The sequence below is a fragment of the Balaenoptera ricei genome, chromosome 11 (genome assembly GCF_028023285.1).
Source record: "Balaenoptera ricei isolate mBalRic1 chromosome 11, mBalRic1.hap2, whole genome shotgun sequence".
Classification (NCBI taxonomy): Eukaryota; Metazoa; Chordata; class Mammalia; order Artiodactyla; family Balaenopteridae; genus Balaenoptera; species Balaenoptera ricei.
Window position 1 is genome coordinate 99,007,236 of NC_082649.1, and position 22,709 is coordinate 99,029,944.

General features: G+C 37.8%; 1 protein-coding gene across 6 annotated transcripts in view; it reads right to left on the reverse strand.

The window, feature by feature from the left end:
* The window catches only part of RAD18 (RAD18 E3 ubiquitin protein ligase), a 99,844-nt gene that overhangs the window by 60,974 nt on the left and 16,161 nt on the right, over positions 1-22,709 (reverse strand). For 5 of the 6 annotated variants that reach the window (XM_059937723.1, XM_059937726.1, XM_059937724.1 and 2 more), the window contains 5 exons: positions 16,454-16,515; positions 15,193-15,263; positions 11,120-11,454; positions 7,313-7,412; positions 2,409-2,593 (listed from right to left, as the gene is read on the reverse strand). In XM_059937723.1, coding sequence (XP_059793706.1) covers positions 2,409-2,593; positions 7,313-7,412; positions 11,120-11,454; positions 15,193-15,263; positions 16,454-16,515 — 753 coding nt within the window. The remainder of the gene's footprint in view (positions 1-2,408; positions 2,594-7,312; positions 7,413-11,119; positions 11,455-15,192; positions 15,264-16,453; positions 16,516-22,709) is intronic. The other variant, XM_059937727.1, reaches the window with a different exon arrangement.

A 22,709-nucleotide genomic window follows, 5' to 3' on the forward strand; every position in this document is an offset into this window, starting at 1 on the left:
AGCCAAAAATGGCAGACAAGCCCAGTTGCCTATTAATAGTCATTTAGTCATCATTTCAGCCAAAATCTAGAACGTTTCCTTCACCACCAGAAATTCTTCTGCCCCACTGCAGTAAATTCCCTCCCCCTTACCCTCAGGCCCTGGGACATACTGATCTCTTCTATGTCCCTATAGTTTTGCCTTTTCTAAAATGCTAAATAAATGGAGTTTTAAAATTATACAGTGTGTTGTCTTTTGTATCTGGCTTCTTTCATTTAGCACAATGCTTTTGAGATTTATCCATGTTGTTGCATTTATCAGTAGTTCATTTTTATTGCTAAGCAGTGTTCCACTGTATGGCTGTACCACAATTTGTATACCCATTCACCTATAAATAGACAATCTCAATAAACAACAAAGCTGGAGGAACTACATTACCAGACAGCAAGATCTATTACAAATTACTCATAAAGCAATTAAGACAGTGCACTACTGGCACAAAGATAAATAGATGACTCAATGGAACAAAACAATGTCCAGACCCACACATATACAGTAAGCTGATTCTCAACCAAGCTGTACCGACAATTCAATGTGTAAAGGATGGTTTTTCAATAAATGGTGCGACATCAATCAGCTATCCATATGGAAACAACAGAAGAATCTCGCCCCTTACCTCGCAACGTATGCTAAAATCAATTCCAGATACACTGTAGATTGAAAGGTAGAAGCAAAAAGAATAATGTTCTTAGAAGAAAACATGATCTTACGGTAGGCAAAGACAAAAAAGTACTAACCGATGGAAAAATGCAATGAAATGGATATAAAATTTAAAACTTCTACCTCTCAAATGAAGCCATTAAGAGAGGGAAAAGATGAAATTAAAGGAGAAACATATACACACCCAGCAAGATGTGTATCCAGAAAAATTCACGTACCCCCACAAGTAAATCAGGAAACAACAGATCCACAGCACAGAAAAATCGGGCACAAGACTTACATGGGTATTTCACCAAAGAGAATATCCAGATGGCCAATAACAATATAAAAATATGCTGAACACTACAAGCCATTAGGGAAACAAAAATTAAAACCATAATGAGATACTACTGTGGACCCACCAGAATGGCCAAAACGGAAAACTGACAATATTGATGTTGTTAAGGATGTGGAAAAACTGGAATTCTCATACCCTCCTGATGAGAGCATACATTGGCACTGAGTTTCTGCCTGTACCCATGAAAGCTGAATATCTGCAAAAACATAATTTGGGGGATAGGTATACGTATCCCCCAATCATGTGTGCCTACGAGCACCAAGAGACCTGCAAAAGGTTACTCATAGCAGCATTATTCTTAAAAGTCAAAGAGTGGAAAAATCCAAATGTCCATCAGCCACCGAATGGACAGTGTAATATATTTATATAATAGAATATGCTACAGCAACAAAAATTTTTAAAAAATCACAACTATACACAAAAATATGGATAAATCTTATAAACATAATACTGTAAAAAATGAAATCAGACTCAGAAGAATGCATAAACTACTTATTATTCCATTTATATAAAGACAAAATATAGGCAAAAATAGGCAAAATGAATATATGGTTTGAGAAGTCAAGAAGGTAGTCATCTGTGAGAATGAAGGTAGTAGTGATTGGGAGGGGGCTTCTGTGATGCTGGTAATGATCTGAGTAGTGGTTACAAAGGCACTTTCCCTTTGCTTTGTGATAATTCACCAAACAATGTATTTACAATTTGTGTAAGTTTCTATTTGCATATTATACTTTAGTTTTTTTTAAATTAGGCAATACCATCCATATGCTAATAACTGAAAGAACTCCAAAATTTGTGTGTGGTTAAATGGAAAGAACAAACTATTAAGTAGTATGCATGTAAAATTAACATTTTTATAACAATAATGATTAAAGATCTATTTTTGTGTATAACAATCTTAATAATCTAATGGTAACATTTATTCAATGCTGACTACTTGCTAAGGTACTATGCTAGGACTTTACATGCATTTTATCACTTATTCTGCTCAAAAACACTATGAAGTAGGTAGTATTATAACTCTTACTTTATGGGTGAGAAAACCGAGGTCAGATATAATAAGTAATTTGCCCATAGTCACCCAGTCATAAAGCTGCAAAACTAGGATTATAGGCCACGCTCTCTAGATCAACCTTCATATTCATGAGAAGCTGGCAGCAGTGGTTGCCTCTGAGAAGGGAAGGGGGACGGAGAGACGGACTGAGAGAAAGGCTGGCTTATCACAGGACACTCTAGGTACCTTCGGAAGTACATTTGCATGTCTTACTTATTACCAAAAAAGTATTAACATTTTTTTCTGTGATTTATAACCACTAAGCCACAGGAAACTGCTTTATCCAGAGGATAAACGTAACTCATTGTTTAATTTTACCTGATTTAGGATGCAGAGCATCACACTGGGCATTGTACATGTGTACGAATTCTTGGTGCCTTTTAATGAGCTGTTGTTTACTTCCTCGAACAGATAAGCCATGCTGTTTTAGCTTTTTCTTTAAATCTCTATCTGAGAGCAAGTTATATACAGTTTTGGGCAGCGGCTTCCTCTTGTGAACAGAGCTGAAAAGGGAAAAAACGTAATCACTGAGGTTTACTGTGAATTATCCAATGTTTTTCATGTAAAACAGTAATTTACCTTCTGACTCAGTACCCAGGCGACTGGGAAAATAGCAGAACCATTAAGACAAAAACAGGAAAGAGAAGAAGGATCAAATTTACAAATAAAGTTGACAGTCTTTTTCTGACAGTGATGCATCTGAAGTGGCAGTGGGACATTCAGATAGCGGGGTCTAGGTGGCAGCCAAAACTTAGAGAAAGTTAGGTCTCAGAGAGAGGCCTGGCCTAAAGATGCAGACCTGGGACTCACACAGAAGGCTTGTGGACTAAATGCTATGAGAAATTAGGGTCATACTTATGTGAACTTATTTACTTCTTCACCTCTTTAAAGCATGCTTTTCCTAAACTTTGCCCATGGTTTCCACACAAATCTCTATAAAACCAGCTATCTCAGGTGATTAGAGTGCAAATGCTATCACGGGTCAGGCTATGGATTTAAGAATATCATCATATACAGCTTCTTTAGAAAAATTTCTGATGCATAGCCAAAACTGCCCACTTAGGCCTAAGGCAATCATTTTGCAAAAGCACTAGATGAAATAAAAGAAGACTTGTTGGGATGGTTAGCTTTACCCAACTCATTACACCAATGGAAAAAGAATTCAGAGAGTTGATGGGTAGATAGTATTCTTGTGGGATCATCTTCAAAAGAACACAACTGAAAACAACAGCAAGAAACACAGCACTGTTTTTTTTTTTTCTCCAACTTCAATTAATTATATTAACAAATATATAAGGCATTAAGCAGTGTACTGGCAAAATCCCCACCTGGCTCTTCACTGTATTTACATAACGAATACAATGATAAGCACTAAGCTACAATTTTAAATATGACAAAGCTCTATCAAATGACTTTCTTATACTCCCTCCAAAACACCAATTAATAAACATTATTTCTTTAGATAGAATATGTAGAAGCCAAGCTACCTAAGGGTATCAATGACTTGAGACAACTACTTAAACAGGAAACTCACAGTGAACTTTCATCTATTTAATCTGATGAGAACCTGGTTCTCTAAGTACATCACCTGGCTCAACACTACGGCAATGAGGTGCTTAATAAACATGCACTCATGGTAGTCACTACAACTGCAATCATTTTTAAATGAAATATCAAAACTTCAGGTAAAAGTTAATAGGAACTTGAAAGTAATAGGTTTATCCAGAAAAACAAGATTCTACAAAAGACCTGCATGTACCCAGCTGGCACAAGGCAACGCTGCTCAAGCTTGAGTGCCTCTCAGAACCACCCGGAGGGCTTTTATCTAAAATGCAGTTCTCAGTCGCACGGCCACACCACCCACCGGTTCTGACTCAGCTCTTGAAGTGGAAACCGAAAATCTCTATTAACAAGGTTCCACGTGGAAATCTAATGCAAATGGACCAGAGACCACACTGAGAGAGAGAGTACAGTCGAATACAGAATGAAAACAACCAAACATTTCTCTATTACCCAACAGTACCATTCCCTGGCTAGGTTATTTCTTTTATGCTCTATCAATATGGTCTAAAAGCCAGAAGTAACTATATAACTGCAGAAAGACCTGTAAACCCTCAATAGATTACATTTTTCTGAAAATTGCTCTTCTTATAATGACAGACAGCCTATTGGACTCTACAGAACTGATAAGATTATGGCTAAATAAAATCACAGAAGGTAGCAAGAGCTGAAAAACCTTTTGTAGGAGTTTATACAAGAACACTGTGAGGGACAATTCAGTAAGTCTGTACCTAAAACATTTATTTTATTTTATTAAGGATAGATAATAAAACTTATGACTGTGAAATTCTAATGGAAAACTCTACTGTTCACTGGCATTTACAATGAAAAGCACCAGCAGAAATCAACAATTTCTGTCATGAATTTTAAAATACGAAGGCTGATAAATGTTTCCCAAAACATGAAAATGCTACTTACCTTTCTTCTATGATTTGGTGAAACAGTAATGCATTTAAGGGTCCTCAGAATCTGAGGACATCAAAAGGAAGAGTATTCTTTGAATCAGCCCTGATATGAATCTACACAGAATGGGCTAAGGGCTGTTATCCATATTCAAGAAGTGGCCTGTTGGGGTGTTGTGGAGAAACTTTTTTAAATGTCAGAGATTCTTTTATGTGACCAGACCCCAGGACCAGGATGTAACTAAAGAGAAAGGTGGTTCAATGTCTCCCTAAGTGTATCTTCACAAACACCAGCTTTGCAAGATGAGTTATGACAAAAAGGTTGTAAGGTCAAATAAATTTAGGAATTACTGGATTAAACAAAATCCAATAATTATGTCTGACGAAGGAATTCTCAGAGCCTTCAATACACTAACTTACACAGTGACTCTTTCCCTAAGAGAGAGAGAAAGAGGGAGTGAATGCAGTGCTTCTAAATTGCGCTACAGAGTAATTGGCAGGATTATAGTATTCCACGGAGCCTGTTTGGAACCACTACTGGAATTTGAACTTAATTACACACGGAGGAGTACATCTCTGGATAAACTGACAGAGCTAAGTGTGTTAGAAGAAATACAATGGATGCATCTAGAGAAAGAGCAGTCCAAGCAAGATTATCAGTGCTGATTCCTTACTCTTCAAGGAGAAAATGCCCAGCTTCTATACTCCCAACTCACTCTTCAGGAAAAAACATTTCTAAAGAGAAAGGTAGGTCATTAGACCCTCACGGCTTATGAGAAATAATCCTCGTGATGATCCAGCTTTATTCCAAATCTCGACTAACTAGGCAACCTAAAAATCTAAACTTTATTCTCGTCAACAAACGTACCCACTAGGAGTGAGTACTGGGCACGCAGGACCGCACAGGCATCTGTCGCAGGGACCTGTGGAGGGATCCTGGGGCCTGAAGGCCACTGTGGATACGAGGCAGGGATGCAGAGGGAGGTCAGGGAGAGGAGCACAGTCCCCAAGCCCTCCACCTCCATTTTAATGGAGCAGGGCCAATTTTCTCTGTTTTATATGTTATGATTCACTGTGCGTTTTCACTTGAAAAAAAGGTTCTGCTCAGGGAAAGAAGTTAACTATCAAGCTAAAAACACGACAGTAAGAACTGTCAATTGGTGCCCTCCACTGTAAATTAATAAAGTATCACTGTGCTTTATGTGTTAGCTTTTGTACATTATAACACCCAGAGTTTGTCCCTAGGAACCTGCATTCACTCCAGACTTACTCATAAAATCACGTGACACCATTTTAGCTTTACTCACAAAAAAAACAATAAAATAGTCCAGTCTTATCAGCATGGTTTTTGGCATTCTTCCAAGTTCTTCCAAACAGACCAAACGTAAGAGCCAATCATTCTGTTCATTCCCACCTCCTGGATACGATTAATTTCTTCAATTTCCTCCCTCTCCTTTCCAGATCTCGGAATTATCACCTATTCTCTCCCTCTTCCATCCTGTTTCAGAAGAAGGGTTCCTTCTGCATGTCAAGGATAACTTCATTACTGGACTTTTGATCTCTTGTTCTTTATATCATCTGCTCTCTCCCTGGAGATAGCAGAAGGAAGGAGGCTAAAGGCTTATATAATTGCTATTTTAAAAAACAAACTCTTCCCTGATCTTACTCCTTAATCCTTCCCCAAACTAACATCTCATCTCTCCTCTTCCCTTCATCACCAGACTCATCTAATTTGCGGCTTCTGCTTCCTTATTATCTTCATTATCACTGATTCTTTAACACCCTGCAGGTTAACTTTGACTACAGTTTGATTCCTAACTTACAACTTACATGTGTAACAACAGTGGCCTAGTTTAATAAACTATTGTGATTTTGATGTATGAGGGGAGGCAGAATAGTGTGAGTTTAGGTGCAGATACTGGGTTGACAACTTAGTTATCTCACCTGGGTAGCTGGCAGGGACACACACACACACACACACACACACACTCTACATTTCAAACACACCCTTTTGAATCTGCCCCACAGACAAACTATACAACTGCAAGCTTCTACATATGCAATAACAGAGAAAATCACTGCCTTCAAAATGCAAGCCTACTGGTTGCATCCTTCCAGAACAAAAGGGTGTTAAGAGCAGAGAATTTGACTTTCATTCACCAGTGATTCACCAATGCTTTGCAGAATGCCTGGCACACAGTTATGTGCTTAATAAGTATTTGTTGAATGAATAAATGATTCCATATTTTCTAAAAAAACAAAAAAGACAAAAAAAAATACCCTTTTATACCTTTTTTCTTTTTAATTTTTACTGGAGTACAGTTGATTTACAATGTTGTGTTACTTTCTTTTGTACCTTTTACTGTCATGTGTATATAGTATGTCATATGTATATAGTAATTAACTATTCAGAATTTTTGTAAAAGCTAGATTACAAATTTAAACTTCTGAGCTTCCTGAGAACCAAAAAAAGATTTGATGTGTTCTATATTCAGAGTCTAACCTTGCTTTCTTGGGCCAAGGGCTTTATGGTAGTTCTAAAATTCTAAGAGAAGAAAACAAGTTTAAAAAGAAGTGAATTCTAAATCACTAGTTTCTTGTTAAGTCAAATTTTATTAGCATATAATAAAGTTAATTATATTTGGCAAGGTGGGAGTTGAGGAAAGAATAAGGAGAGAGAATGGACAGTTGGCTCATATTTTATAAATCATAGGAGGCAAAAAGCTAAAGTAGCTCAACGGTTATGCTTAACTTTCTTACCTTCTGAGGCTTTCTATCTTCTCTTCACGTGATAAACAGCTGTCTAAGTGTTTATTAATGTGATTTTCTGGAATATGAACACCACAAACAGGACAATCCACTGTATTTTTCAAAAAGAGAAAGAGATTTTATTATTTGTGGAAAGAGCAAAAATTAATATAACCCAGCATCTTTCAGCAACTAAGATAAAAAAGAGAATCCAACCTTAACATGCACTTAGAAAAGCAGAAGAGAAAAAGGACACCTTAGGGCAGCAGGAGTAGAACAGACTGCTTACTGGGTAAGGGCTACATTGTGGAAAGTCACATAATTAGAATCCTAGGCCTAGAAGAAGAGACTGCGAAGATGTTTGGAAATCTGTTTTTTAGAAAATGCTTTAGTTAAATGTTTTCTACCAAGGCGTGATGAAGCTATAAAACTGATATTAAGTTTTCCCATCTTAGGACCCATTCATCTTTAGCACTGAAGCAATCTTAACCACCTGAGTAAGATATACCTGCCACAGGAGGAAGGTGAGGGGAGGGTATGTACAGCTAGGGGCATGTGGGATCTTAGTTCCCTGACCAGGGATTGAACCCAGACCCTCGGCAGTGACAGCACAGAGTCCTAACCACTGGACCGCCAGGGAAGTCCCAGCATTTTTTTTTTTAACTGAAGTAGAGTTGATTCGCAATGTTGTATTAAGTTTCTTGTGTACAACAAAGTGATTCACTTATACATATATATAGATACATATATCTATTATTTTTCATATTCTTCATTATGGTTTATTAAAGGATACTGAATATAGTTCCCCGTGCTGTATAGTAGGACCTTGTCGTTTATCTATTTTATATATAGCAGTTTGTATCTGCTAATCCCACACTCCTAATTTATCCCCCTCCCACTCCCTTTCCCCTTTGGTAAACATAAGTTTATTTTCTAAGTCTGTGAGTCTGTTTCTGTTTCGTAGATATGTTCATTTGTGTCGTACTTTAGATTTCACATATAAGTGACATCATATGGTATTTGTCTTTCTCTTTCTGACTTGCTTTGCTTAGTATGATAATCTCTAGGTCTATGCATGTTGCTGCAAATGGCATTATTTCATTCTTTTTTATTGCTGAGTAATATTCCACTGTATATACGCACCACATCTTCTTTATCCATTCATCTGTCAATGAACATTTAGGCTGTTTCAATGTCTTGGCTATTGTAAATAGTGCTGCTATGAACATACGGGTGCGTGTATCTTTTCGACTTATAGTTTTGTCTGGATATATGCCCAGGAGTGGGATTGTTGGATCATATGGTAACCCTATTTTTAATTATTAAAGGAACCTCCATACTGTTTTCCTCAGTGGCTGCACCAATTTACATTTCTACCAACAATGTAGCAGTGTTCCCTCTTCTCCACACCCTCTCCAGCATTTGTTATTTGTAGACATTTTGATGGCCATCTGACCAGTGTGAGGTACCTCATTGTAGTTTTGATTTGCATTTCACTACTAATTAGCAATGTTGAGCATCTTTTCATGTACCTGTTGGCCATCTGTATGTCTTCTTTGGAGAAATGTCTGTTTAGGTCTTCTGTCCATTTTTTGATTGGGTTTTGTTTTTTCATTATTGAGCTGCATGAGCTGTTCGTATACTTTGAAATTAAGTCCTGGTCAGTCACATCATTTGCAAAAATTTTCTCCCATTCCATAGGTTGTCTTTTTGCTTTGTTTATGGTTTCCTTTGCTGTACAAAAGCTTTTAGGTTTGATTAGGCCCCATTTGTTTATTTTTGCTTTTATTTTATTTTGGGCCACACCAGGCAGCTTGTGGGATCTTAGCTCCCCAACCAGGGACTGAACCCAGGCCCTCAGTAGTGGAAGCTCTGTGTCCCAGCAATTGGACTGCCAGGAAATTCCCCTATTTTTGCTTTTATTTCTATTGCCTTGGGAGACTAACCTAAGAAAACACTGGTATGATTTATGTCAGAGAATGTTTTGCCTATGTTCTCTTCTAAAAGTTTCATGGTGTCATGTCTTATAATTAAATCTTTAAGCCATTTTGAATTTATTTTTGTGTATGGTGTGAGGGTGTGTTCTAACTTCACTGATTTACATGCAGCTGTCTAGCTTTCCCAATACCACTTGCTGAAGACACTGTCTTTTCTCCATTTTATATTCCTGTTTCCTTTGTTGACGATTAATTGAGACTGTCAGCATTTTTAAGCAATAAACCATTTTTTAATCAAGGTGTGTATACTGTTTTTGTAGACATAATGCTACGGCACACTTAACAGACTACAGTATAGTGTAAATATAACTTTTATATGCACTGGGAAACAAAAAAATTCATGACTCACTTTATTGTGATATTTGCTTTACTGCAGTGGTTTGGAACCAAACCCGCAATTTCTTTGAGGTATGCCTATACAAGTGTAGTGTTAAAAAGTGGAAACAATCATTCTGAAACTGTTTGATGAGTTAAGGGACCTGTGGAGGTACCTCAGGGCCCAGAGGCCACCACGGCAGACAGCCAGGGATGCAGGGGGCGCTCACGTGGAGGAGCACAATCCCCAGACCCTCCATATCCACTTTAACGGAGCAAGGCCAATTTTATCCACTTTGTATGTTATGGTTCACTGCAAGATTTCGCTTGGAAAAAAGGTTCTGCTACAGGGAAAATGTTATCAACTTAAAAACATATAATAAGAACTGGCAATTAATAAAAAAAAAATTGAAAAAGATAAGATATCCTAGGAAATGTAAGTAAAAAATTCACATAGCCATATGAAATTTAAACACTTGAGTACTAATAAACTAATTTCAACCTAAGTTTAGTAACCACTAACAGCCCTGCACTGTGTGTGGTATGGGCGTACCAAAAATATCTAAGACAGAGTTTCTACCTAAAAGGTGTTCTGAACTTCACTGGCAAGAAGACACGGAAACAAGAGGATAAACAAGCTGAGCTAGTCATCAAAAAGTTAAGCAAACTATACACAAAACAGTCCAGAAAACAAGTGATGTAACACTTTAGTGATGTGAGAAACCAATACTATGTAACATAACCGAAGAATGGTTAGACCTGGATAGAGTCTGGAAAGGTGGAACAGGATTGGCAGACATCTTTAGCAAAGGGGCAGGCAGTAAAGATTTTAGGCTTTGGGGGCCAGATGGTCTCTGTCACAGCCAATAAACCATGGCACGTAGCATAAAAGCAGCCACAGACAACAGGTAAACAAATGGACATGGCTGTGTTCCAGTGAAGCCTGGTTTACAAAAACAGGTGACAAGCCAAATCTGGCCTGCAGGTTGTACTTTTCCAATCCCCGAGTGTTTTCAAGGAATAGTGGGGAGATCAGCTTGGCTATGGCAGAAGGATTTTGAGAGGGAGAGGTGAGAAATAAGGTCAGACAGCTAGGGGAGTGGTCAAACTATCTAAGGCTATAAATGTGACTCAGAACAGCCTGGAAGTGTTCAAGTGCTGATATCTTAAGATAAAATGAGCTCTTTAAGGTTAAACTGGAACTGATATAAAGGATGAGGGGGGAATGAAAAGCTGAAAAACAGAAAGGTACGCCATACGTGAAGTACGAACTAATTAAAACGGCTTCACTTTTCCAGCCATCAGCCTGAATTCCTACTCTATGAGGCAGAAAGAGAACACATCTGGAAGCACTGCCTACATCCATCTCCGAGGCTGTTACAAGATGAAAGCGGGTTTGCCCTTTCCCATTCCTTCCCCCTCAAAAATGCTGCTTATATATTATGTCATGTGGGATGAGAAGATTTCGCTTAAGTAAGAAAACAAACATGTGAAAATAATTTCCTACCTTTAGTAACTTGTTTCAAGGCCGATGTAGAGGGTGTCTCAGGAACACCAGCCTCTGAGAAACCTGGAGCTGATTTTTCTACGAAAGGTGTCCCTCTGGTCTTTGCAGAAGAACTCAGCTCTTTCTGAGGGCTGAATTCGCTTTCATTCTCTTTTATCAACAACTCTGACACAGAACCACCAGCTTCTCTAATCAAGAAGTTCTCCATTAGCCTGCTTCCTTGCTTTAATGAATGTCTGAAGGCTACAGAAGTGTGCACTTTGGCAGCAAGGTTCTTTGATGAGGAGGAAGAAGAGATGGGTGGTGACTCTAAGGCAAACTGCAACAGATGATTCCTTGAAGCACAGAAAACATAACAGGTAATTAAGACATCAACTTCTGTATACATAATAACCTAACTGACATAAGCTGTGTTCTCAACACTTGTTTCTACGAAATATAGAACTTACTCTATAATGACAACAAAACCAGTGTTTCTTCTAGACTAAAATACAAAGCAATAAATCTGATTTTAAAAGCAGTTCATCTGTCTATAAGAGATAACGGGAGGACTTCAGATTCTGGTCACAAAGAATAGCTCATATGAGACTTACTCTCCAACCATAAATAATTTTAAATCTTAACAGAACACATAAAACCGTCTGTAAGCATGGACTATAGTCAACATGGGTGGAAGGAACAGAGGTTAGAGCTCTGGGCAAAGACCACTAGGACTGGAGGGACAGGGTGCTGGGCAGGGAGTAGCCACAGAACACCCTAAAAGTCCGCTGAGAAATGCTCATCAATTCCTGATCGTCTCCAGGGCTGGAGAAGCCTAAGACGAAGCCATAGGAGGCCTGGCAGGAAGCAGATGCCGGGACGCTGAGATTCTGAAGGTCAACGCTGGGAAGTTGTTAGACTCTGAGCCCAGCCAAAGCTGAGAGATTTTGGTAAAGACCCTAGACGTTCAACTGAAACCCCACAAAGGCCACGGAAGGTCCACACTCTAGAAATAGAAACAAAAGTGAAATAGACCAAATCTAACAAAAAACTAATCCAAACCTTGACAGAATGAAAGTGAAGAGCTAGCTAGTCATTTAACTGCATGTCAGAACAAAATTCAACATTTCTCAAAGGAAGGTAATTCACAGCCTCTATAACATTACATCCACAATGTTCAACAAACATTTAAAAATTACTAGACATGCAGAGAAATTAGCCACTAATCAAGAGATAAAATAGCCATTAGAAGCAGACCCAGAGGTGATCCGAGTGGCATTAGAAGAACTTCAAAAGAACCATGATGAATATGTTAAAGAAAAAAGAAGAAAAGAGTAGACAAATGAATTTTAAAAATTGTATGCTGTAAGAGGGAATTAAAATCCATCCCAAAAAAGGATAAAACAAAGAAAATGAAACCTAGGCACATCATAATCAAACTGCTGAAAAATAAAAGAATAAAGAGAAAATCTTGTAAACAACCAGGGAAAAATAAGACACACTACCTCTAAGGCACAGTTCCGCAACCTTGGCACTATTGACACTGTGAGTCAAATAATTTTTTGTTGTAAGAGACTGTTCTGTGCCTTGGAGGAATGTCAATAGCATAACACCCCTGCCCCAGGTTGGGACAACCAAAACATAAACAGATATCACCACATGTCCCCTGGGGGAAGAGGTAAAGAGAAAGCAAAATCACCCTCAGTTAAGAATCATGGCTCTAAGGAAATAACAGTAAGAAATATCATTGACTTGTCAACAAAATCTATGGAAGCAAGAAGATAATAGAATGCTATCTTAAAAGTACAGGAGAGCTTCCCTGGTGGCACAGTGGTTAAGAATCCGCCTGCCAATGCAGGGACACGGGTTCGAGCCCTGGTCCGCGAAGATCCTACATGCCACGGAGCAACTAAGCCCGTGTGCCACAACTACCGAGGCTGTGCTCTAGAGCCCGCACTGCACGCCTAGAGCCCATGCTCCGCAACAAGAGAAGCCACCACAGTAAGAAGCCCGCGCACCGTAACGAAGAGTAGCCCCTGCTCACCGCAACTAGAGAAAGCCCGCGCACAGCAACGAAGACCCAACGCAGCCAAAAATAAATAAGTAAATAAATAAATTCATTTAAAAAAAAAAAAAGAATGATGTTCCACTTGGACAACAATATTCTAAATAAATTTTGTTCAATACAACAGTTTCTTAAGAACATTATTTTAAATAAAAATGAGTCAAGGGAAAAAAAAAAAACAAAAAACACTTGTTTCCTGAAAATAAAAGGCAAAAGTTAGAAAAAAATGTAAGATCCTCATGTCAGCCTTGTGCCTGAAAACCTCTGGAATTATTTCCAGTACTCTTTTGTTATTCAGTTTAGGATATTAAATTTTTAAAAATCATAATATCATAAAATGGCAATGACCGATGGGAAGCACAGGAAGAAATAAAATCAATAAACAATATAAATAACTTACATTTTACTCATAAAATTAAACTTCCTCCCTCACTGATCTTAAACCAAATTTCGAACAAGTAATGAAACCGATTACGTTGAATTTCATCCCTACTAATTTTGCAAATGAAGTACCACAGCACTTTAGATATGACAAACGTCCAAGAAATGTTCCCCATAAAGCAATTCCAAGAAGGCAAACAGAGGGAGAAACAAATGATAAAATCCGTCCCAAATCTACAAAGAATGCTTCCTACCCCGCCACACCCACTACAAAGAATATTTAAATAGCCTATTTCTTTGGGGAGGGAGGAGAGGAGAGAACGCAATCATTCCAAGGCCTTCCTTTAAGTTACCAAAGGGTCTATGAACCCAAAGATGCTGATCATTTATCTTCAACAAACAGATGCTGTTCTTCTTAACACTCCCTTTTTCCTAGCAGGGAGGCTGTTATGCTTTCAATACCAGCTGAGGAAAAAATAAGCCATGAGATACAATTTTACTGCCTCAGAGAAAAGCAAACAGCCGATCAATTCCTTTCTAAATACATGTCTGCATCTTTTCTTATCAACTTCAATATCTAACTGGTGAAAGACTTTAAAATAAAAGCAATCACTTTAATTATGAGCACCAGAGAATCTCAGAGGGTCTTAATCTAGGAAAGTATACCACTTTCTTATGACTCTGCCTAGGGAAATAACCAACCAGCTGAGTTCTAAAATGCCTTATTAGGTGAGTTCAGAGTACTAAATCTGATCATTTTTAGTATGCAAAACAATGAAAAAATGTGCAATTCTACTGGAAGAAATCTCTTTACATTTTTAGAAGTCATGTAATGAACCTCCAAAAATGTCCCAACAAGCTTGGAATTCATGTACTTAAGTATGTGAGCACCTAACTGTTAACTAAACACAATATGTTCCTAATAAAAACTCCTGCTTGGCTTGCATGATTAAAACTAAAAATAATTGAAGATATTGTCTGATAAAACATGCCTTTTTAAATCCCTCTGGGTGAGCACTGACTACCACCATCATACATTTGACAGTTAAGAAGTAAAGCTACACTTTATAAAGCACCAGCAATTACGCATTTCATGTTACACATCATTTTATACATGCTGAGCAAATCGGATTAAGAATTAATGGATTAATATATGACACAGAAACCATTATACATATATGTGTGTACACATACACATGCATATGCTACCCAGCTCTGTCCACTGAGAGGGTTTAGAAGCAATGGCACCCCAGTAACAATGAGCATACCCAGCTCCAGATCCTGATTTCTAAATGCCATTCTCCAATAAAAGGAACCAGGGCTCCTTGGGAAAATGGTTGATTCTAATGCTGGGGCAGGGAAAATAAAAGATAAAGCTGAAGTATTTCTGAAATACTCGAAAGTAAGTGCCCAAATCTACATTTTAACTCTTGTTTTTCATAACAGGAGACTTTCTGTTAAGTAAAGGAAGAAAATCCTATTATGATTAGATTGTCCGTATGTGATTAATGACTGTTGTTGCATCCCTTCTTTTACCCCCAAATATGCAGCCCTGCATTCCCTAATCCCGAAAAGTGCACAGAGTAAAGGGGCGGACACATATAAAAGGCAAAAGCAGTTAGGGATTAGTCACAAAAGTAAATCATACCGTGCAAAATTCAAGCTTTTTACCAGTTCATCTAATACGCGGTTATTTTTCAGGTCCGGCTCTGTGACTGTCTAGAAAAGAAAAACAACAGATAGAAAAAGGTCAGAAACAATAATTAACTCGTCATAATCTTGTTTTTGAAAACGTGTGTCTCATCTTCCTGAGATTCCCCATCCCACTAAGTCTTCCAGGAAAACCTCAAAATAAAGTTCATTCATCTCATACTAATACGGAATTTTAAAACAGTGAATCACTATCTGCTGACTGGAAGTCTGATTAAAAAGTCTCCAAAGCATCTGGTAAAAACATATGTACTCTGTACTAAGATAAAACCTAATATGAGCAAGAATCCTTCTTCAAAATGCCAGCACTCAGCTTTCCCAAAAATTTCTCCTGAAAAGCAGAACAGAGATGCTCTTTTAAAGTAAAAACACGGGAGCCTTAGGTGCTCAAAGAGACTTTAAAAACAAGATTGGTGTTCAAGAACGCAAGAGGAAAACGATAAACCCAGTAGCTATCTAGCGTAAGTGGCATACACTTTATCTCTGTGATGATACCATCTTGATGACAGCAGCATCCCTAGTTGGAAAGAGCTTAGACTTGGGAGCCAAACAAGTTCAGTGACATCCTGACACCATGTACCTACCAGAGGCACCAAACTAGAACCCGAACCCTTTAATTAGCCCCAGTGTCCTTTCTATCAGACCTTACTATCTCTTTTTCTTCTTTCTTTATTCCTACTTACGTTTACCTTCCCTTTTTACGTACCTTTTCACCTATTTCCACTACATAAAATGCTTCATAAACTTTAACAAATTTCTTGGTGTTTTCCCTGAAGGTCTGGTTTGGGAAAGAGGTAAGGGGTCAGTTAAGCTGAATCTCTGCCTTCTTCACAAATACTTAAACATCAATCTTTTGCAAATAAATGATCCTACCATCAGATTTTCTACCCAAGTTGAGAAATTATAAAAAGTGAGGAGCCATAAAAACACAGTTCATAAGATTTAAAGTGTGCTATATCCTGATCTTAAAATTAGTTTTTTTCTTCCTAAAATACATTTAGGTTATCAGAAATCTTTATGAAAAGTTGAACAAAGCCCAGTTGTCCATATATGTATTTTATAAGTCCTTCCTGAAACGGTCTTTGATATAGCTTAATTCAATAATTATACATCTTCCCATGGGCTTTTGTGTATACATGAAGCAGAAATATCTGCACCAATCAGTTAGTTTAAAGAAAAAAAAGAAAAGAAAAACTCACCACACAGCAAGTTGGACACTGTGTTTTATAGGACAGAAATTTTCTTATACAAAGAGAACAGTCTGCAAAAACACAAATGCAACATAATAAATTACTTAAGCTGTATAAGACTATTGGATTCTGACTTCTAACAAAACCTGACTTAAACCCTAGACTATTTCCATCATCTAAGGTATATCATTATAATCTCAAAATTCTAGTACCTCTACACATTTGCAAATACGATTAAATAGCATTTTTAGAGAAGGGAAACATATCAAATAATAATAATTATGAGTCCCTAGCATATCACAACTCTATAAGCAACATGTATCACTCTCTGTATCTTCCATCTGTAAAATGAAGAAAACATACATGTAAGACCTAGGATGAATTTGTATAAACATGTCAGATATCTCCACTGCCTAACATTCTAAAATATAAATTTTGAAATAAGATCTATACATGTGTTAAGAAACAATATATACCCAGATTATCAAATTAGGGATTTCTACATCTTAACTTCGTAAATGATATCCTTCATCCCACACTTACAAATACTTTTGTGGCAGGCACTAAAGAAAGAGGGAAGATTCTTGACCTCAAGGAGTTAAAAAAGCGTGAGACAATTACAGTACAATTCAGTGTATTAAGGACAATGTATTAAGTCTTAACAATTTAAGTGGGAATTGGCATGAACTAATTCTTCACACCCAAGGCAGCATAAAATGATCTCCCAAAATGTGACTAATACAATTGTACCTTACTGGTACCATTTGCTATTGGCACAAATTCACCTTAGTGAAGGGGCCTCATTAAAGGATTCAGTTTAGTTAAGGAGAAGGAGACAGTATGATTTCAGGTACAGACATCCTGGAAGTGAACAAGTCATGCCAGCCTCAGTAAGAGCACCCAGGAACAATGAAACACATTATGAAAAAGAAAAATCAGGCAACGAGTGAAGTTCTTTGGGGAAGCAAAGACAAATAAACGAGGACTTCCAGTTTGGCACGTAAGGAGCTTGGAAGTCATCACTCCATCTAATGACACGTAAAAAGCTGAACAAACTAAAAAAATCAATAATTCTTCTTAGATCCATCAGAGAAGTGACCTTATGAGGCAAACTGCTGCCTCCAAAACTGAAGAGACAGACAGGATGGATACAAAGAAATACAACTTACCAGAGCAGAAACTTCCATGGGAACCAGAGAAAGAGGTTCTGCTGGAACCAGTGTTGGCATAGGAAAATCTGAACTGTAATTCACAAATTGCTGGAAGCTCAGTGTGGACAAGTCTGAGAGTTAAAAACTCAATGGGGACCCAGACATTGGGGAGGGGAGGCCTGACAGTTATGTGAGTTTTTGCTCCAAGGGTTCTACCAGGTTCTCAAAGTGACTATCAGAAAAAAATTCCCTAGTTCTTCTGCAGGGAGAGGAGGAAAAGTAAATCATTTTGAAATACATGAGAGCACTGTGTTCTTCTTAACAAGGCCTAACCTCAAGAGAAACAGTTTTACTGGAGCCTATTCTATTGGGCTATTACCAGAGCCCAGCTAACCTGGGGGATGGGAAATAACCAACTCCAGCTACCTCTAGCCATCCTGTCCCACCTAAGGGGGTAAAAAATTGAGAACCACTTGTGAAGTTCACAGTCCAGGGCACAGGCTCACTAAGAAACAGACCTAATTGTAGGAATATAGAATGCTACCCAGCACCCCCCAATCTCATGACACATTACTACAGCCCTATTTACTACACTTGCTTTTACCCAGTACATCATGTCCCACTATTAGGAAAAAATTATAAGGCATACTAAAAGGCAAAAAACACAGTTTGAAGAAACTGCAGGCATCATTAGCATAGTTAGATATGGCAGGAATGTTGGAATTATCAGACCAGAAACTTAAAACAACTATGACTAAGATGCTAAGGGCTCTACTGGACAAAGCAGACAACATGCAAGAAGAAATGGGTAACGTATAAAAAGAGGTGAAAATTCTAAGGAAGAATCAAAAAAAGAAATGCTAGAGATGAGAAACTGTAGAAGAATGTCTTTCATGTGCTCATTAGTAGACAGGACACAGCTGAGGGAAAAAAAATCACTGCACTTGAGGATATCGCAATAAAATCTTCCAAAACGGTAAAGCAAAAAGAAAAAAGACTGGAAAAAAAAAAACCCCACAGAACAATATTCAAGAACATTTTGTAGCAGGACAACTATAAAAGGTGTAACATACACGTAATAACAATACCAGAAAGAGAAGAAAAAGAGAAAGAAAGCAAGAAATATTTGAAGCATTAATGACTGAGAATTTCCCTCAGATTGTCAGACACCAAACCACAGATCCAAGCAGCCAAAAGAATACCAAGTAGAAAAAATGCCAAGAAACCCACAACTTGGTATATCACATTCAAACTGTGGAAAATCAAAACTAAAGAAAAAATCTTGGAAAAAGCCAGAGGGGAAAAAACACCTTACTTACAGATGAGCAAAGATAAGAATTAAATCTGATTTCTCAGAAACCATGCAAGCAGGAGAGAAAAAACCCATCAACCTAGAATTTTATATTCTGCAAAATGATCCCTCAAAAGTGAAAGAGAAATAAAGACTTTCTCAGACAAACAATAAATAAGGAAATGTGCTCCCACTAGACTGACATTGCCAGAAATGTTAAAAAAAGAAGTTCTTCAGAGAAAAGAAAAATAATATAAGCCAGACACTTGGATCCACATACAGAAAAGAAGAGCAATTCCAGAAGGAATAATTACAGGTAAAATTAAAACTTTTTTTTCTTATTCTTAATTGATATAACAGATAATAGTTTGTTCAAAATAATAATAGCAGCAAATGAGATTATTTATGCTTATGTAAATATACATATGCTTATGTGTAAGTAAAATGAATGATAGCAATGATACAAAGGACTGGAGGGAGGAATTAGGTGTCTTAGCTCTGCCTGCCATAAAAAATACCACAGAATGCTTGCTTAAACAACAGAAACTTCTTTTCTCACAGTTCTGGAAGCTAGAAGTTCAAGATCAAGGTGCCAGTATCATAGGTTTGTGGTGAGGACTCTCTTCCTGGCTCATAAACAGCTGCCTACTCACTGTGTCCTGTTATGGCCAGAGCAGAAAGAACAAGCTTTCTACAGCTCTTCTATTTTTTTTATTTTTCTACATCTCTTCTTATGAGGGCACTAATCCCACTATCAGGGGCATCTCCCAAAGGCACCACCTCCAAATACCATCAAACTGGGGCTGAGGGCTTATGAATTCTGGGGGCGGGGGACACTTCAGTCCATAGCATTTCACCCCTTACCCCCCAAATCCATGTCCTTCTCACATGCAAAACACATTCTCCCCATCCCACCAATCCCAAAAGTCGTAATTCATCCCAACATCAACTCTAAAGTCTGAAATCCAAACTCTCACCTAAATATCACCTAAATCAGATGCGGATGAGACCTGAAATTCATCCTGATTCATCCTGAGGCAAAATTCCTCTCTAGACTCATTCTCTTGACTATCAATGTTATTCTCTCCACAGTATATAAAGTCTCCTGAGTGATACTGTAAGTCAAGAATTCCCAAACCTGGCTGCTCATCTGAGTCACTTGGGGAGATTATTGTTGGCTTTAGTTTAGTTGCCAGGCTCTAGCCCCGTTCATACCAATTCAATGGATTTTGATCAGTAAATCACATCCATAATATGTGATTCTGATTGAACAACAATTATTTTTTTTAATTAATATGTTTTTTTACTAGGTTGAACCATATGAAACTTTTGGTAAGTCAAAAAAGGACAAATATTGGCAATTTCATTCGATTTAACATAACATTGTGTACATACTGTGCACTCTGTTTTAAGCATGTTAGCTGTATTAACACTTTCAATCCGTACAGCAACCTTGAGGTCGGTACTATTAGTCCCATTTTACAAGAAGGAAAATGCAGCATACAGCTTAACCAACTTGCCCAAGATCATGGAATTAATAGGTGGCAAAGGCACGTACCAGAGCCCGAGTTTTAACATATTTCTAACTAATTATTTAAAATATTTATAATTTGCTTATAAGATGCACTTATTATATATACCTATGTAATACCAATATGTACTTAATTAACAGGATCACTTGTATCAGAGTATGTAAAATGAGGCTACTGCTTTCTCTTCTGCATAATCTTATACGCGTTTTCTTTCTACACATGGAGAACCAGACACTAGTCCAAAGTGGATCAAGCCCTTGGCTTAATTTCAACCTACCAGTCTACTACCGAATATGTACTGGTGAACTGCAGACCAGCATAATTTATTCTCTAGTGAGCAACCATGATATTTCAATCAAAGTAGAGCAGTTGAAGAACTTTGAACCGTGTATTCCTAGCTGGCTTTATTTAAATCACCTGTGAAGTTTGTTTTTCCACCCAAAAGCCCAACTATGAGCCGTGTGTATAGGGTGGGGGAGGGAAGAATAAAACAATGAAATAAAGGGTAGTTTCAAAGAAACAAGCAAGCCTGGGGAAGGAGGTATTTCTAATCTCAAACAGGATGCAGCCATCCGCTGGCTTTCATATATCAGAAGAGCATAGCATCCTGACTGTAAAAATCAAGTTTCTAAAACTTAAGCCAATCCATTTTGCATGTGATCTTAAGTATATTATGAGAAAACAAACCATCTCAAAAATAATTCTAAAGTGTCCAATTAAAAAAAGAAAATCCAGTTCCAAGTTTGAAAGGTATAGGAGATGCTTTCAAAGGATCCTTTCAAAGCTGAGAAAGCTGGCCTCTGCCTCCAAGTCCAGTGTTAAGTGACCAGTTAGCTGATAAGAGAATAACATGCCTCCAACTAACAACCAGCACTCCGGCATCTCCATAAGGGCAGTTCTGCATAACTATATGTCCCTTCTGTATGTGTAACTATCTCTTTTCTCCCGTCTTGCTTCACAGTGCTGCCTCATAAGAATGATAAGAATAACACTGACTATTTGCCTAAAAGAATCTTACATTGCCTCTTAATTTAGAAAAAGTCAGTAAATGGAACATTTCACATTACACTTTTTTTTTTTAGTAAAATTAAATTGCTTTTGTTTCTTTTGGCTGTGTTGGGTCTTTGTTGCTGTGCATGGGCTTTCTCTAGTTGCAGGCAGCAGGGGCTACTCTTCATTGCAGTGCACGGGCTTCTCATTGCAGTGGCTTCTCTAGCTGTGGAGCACGGGCTCTAGGCGTGTAGGCTCAGTAGTTGTGGCACACGGGCTTAGCTGCTCCACAGCATGTGGGATCTTCCCAGACCAGTGCTCGAACCCATGTCCCCTGCATTGGCAGGCGGATTCTTAACCACTGCGCTACCAGGGAAGCCGTAAACTGCTTTTTATTACAACACAAGCCTCAATTAATTTTGTGAGTCAAAAATCCACAAAAGAAAAAGAAAAATGACGGCTGGTCCATCTTTAAAATAGTGGTAATTTAACAGTGCCTAAAAGCCAATGATTTCACCTAGCAGTAAATATTTTGAGCATCTTCCATTATCAAGTCAGAAAAACTGCAAGTGCAACATAAATTGGCACTTAAGCAGATCAATCTACTAGTGAGAACATTCTCACTTAATGGTGTTTTATGGATTGGAGTAAGTCCAGGCCCTCTCCCCCAAAATGTACTCTTTAATAGCATGAATTTGGATCAATTTAACTGTTCTGCATTCTGCCACTGCACCCCACTCAAACCTGAATAGCAGGAGATATGCAAATGCAGTATTCATTACTTACACCCAAAAAGCTAACATAGGAAAACCAAATAAAGGAATTTAAAATGACAAATCCTGAAATGTTTAAGGAAAGGAACAGCAAAGTGGCTAGGATTCTGGGTCACCAATTCTAGTCAATCCAGGATGACAGCAGAACATGATAGCTAAGTCTGGCTTCTACTAAGCTCTGGGGGCTTTTGTGTCATTAAAACAATTACAGACCCAGAGCAACTTTTAGTCTTGAGGGAACCTGTGACAACTGATGATTAGTAGAAAATGCCTATTGAATCATGACAGGTAGAGTATGAAAAATAAGTGCTCGTAAAATAAATTATCATTATTGGAAGTATTCTCCACTGAATTCCTCTTAGATAAAGAATGACATCAGTGACAACTGTATGTGACAAAGAAACATGAAAAAAAAAAAGAATGGAAGTAAAGGTTAATTTTTCAGCTGAGTTCACTGAATTCATAAAAAGTCAAGTCTTTCTTCCCTAAAATGACATAATTAAAATATATAGAGTAGACTTCCATCTC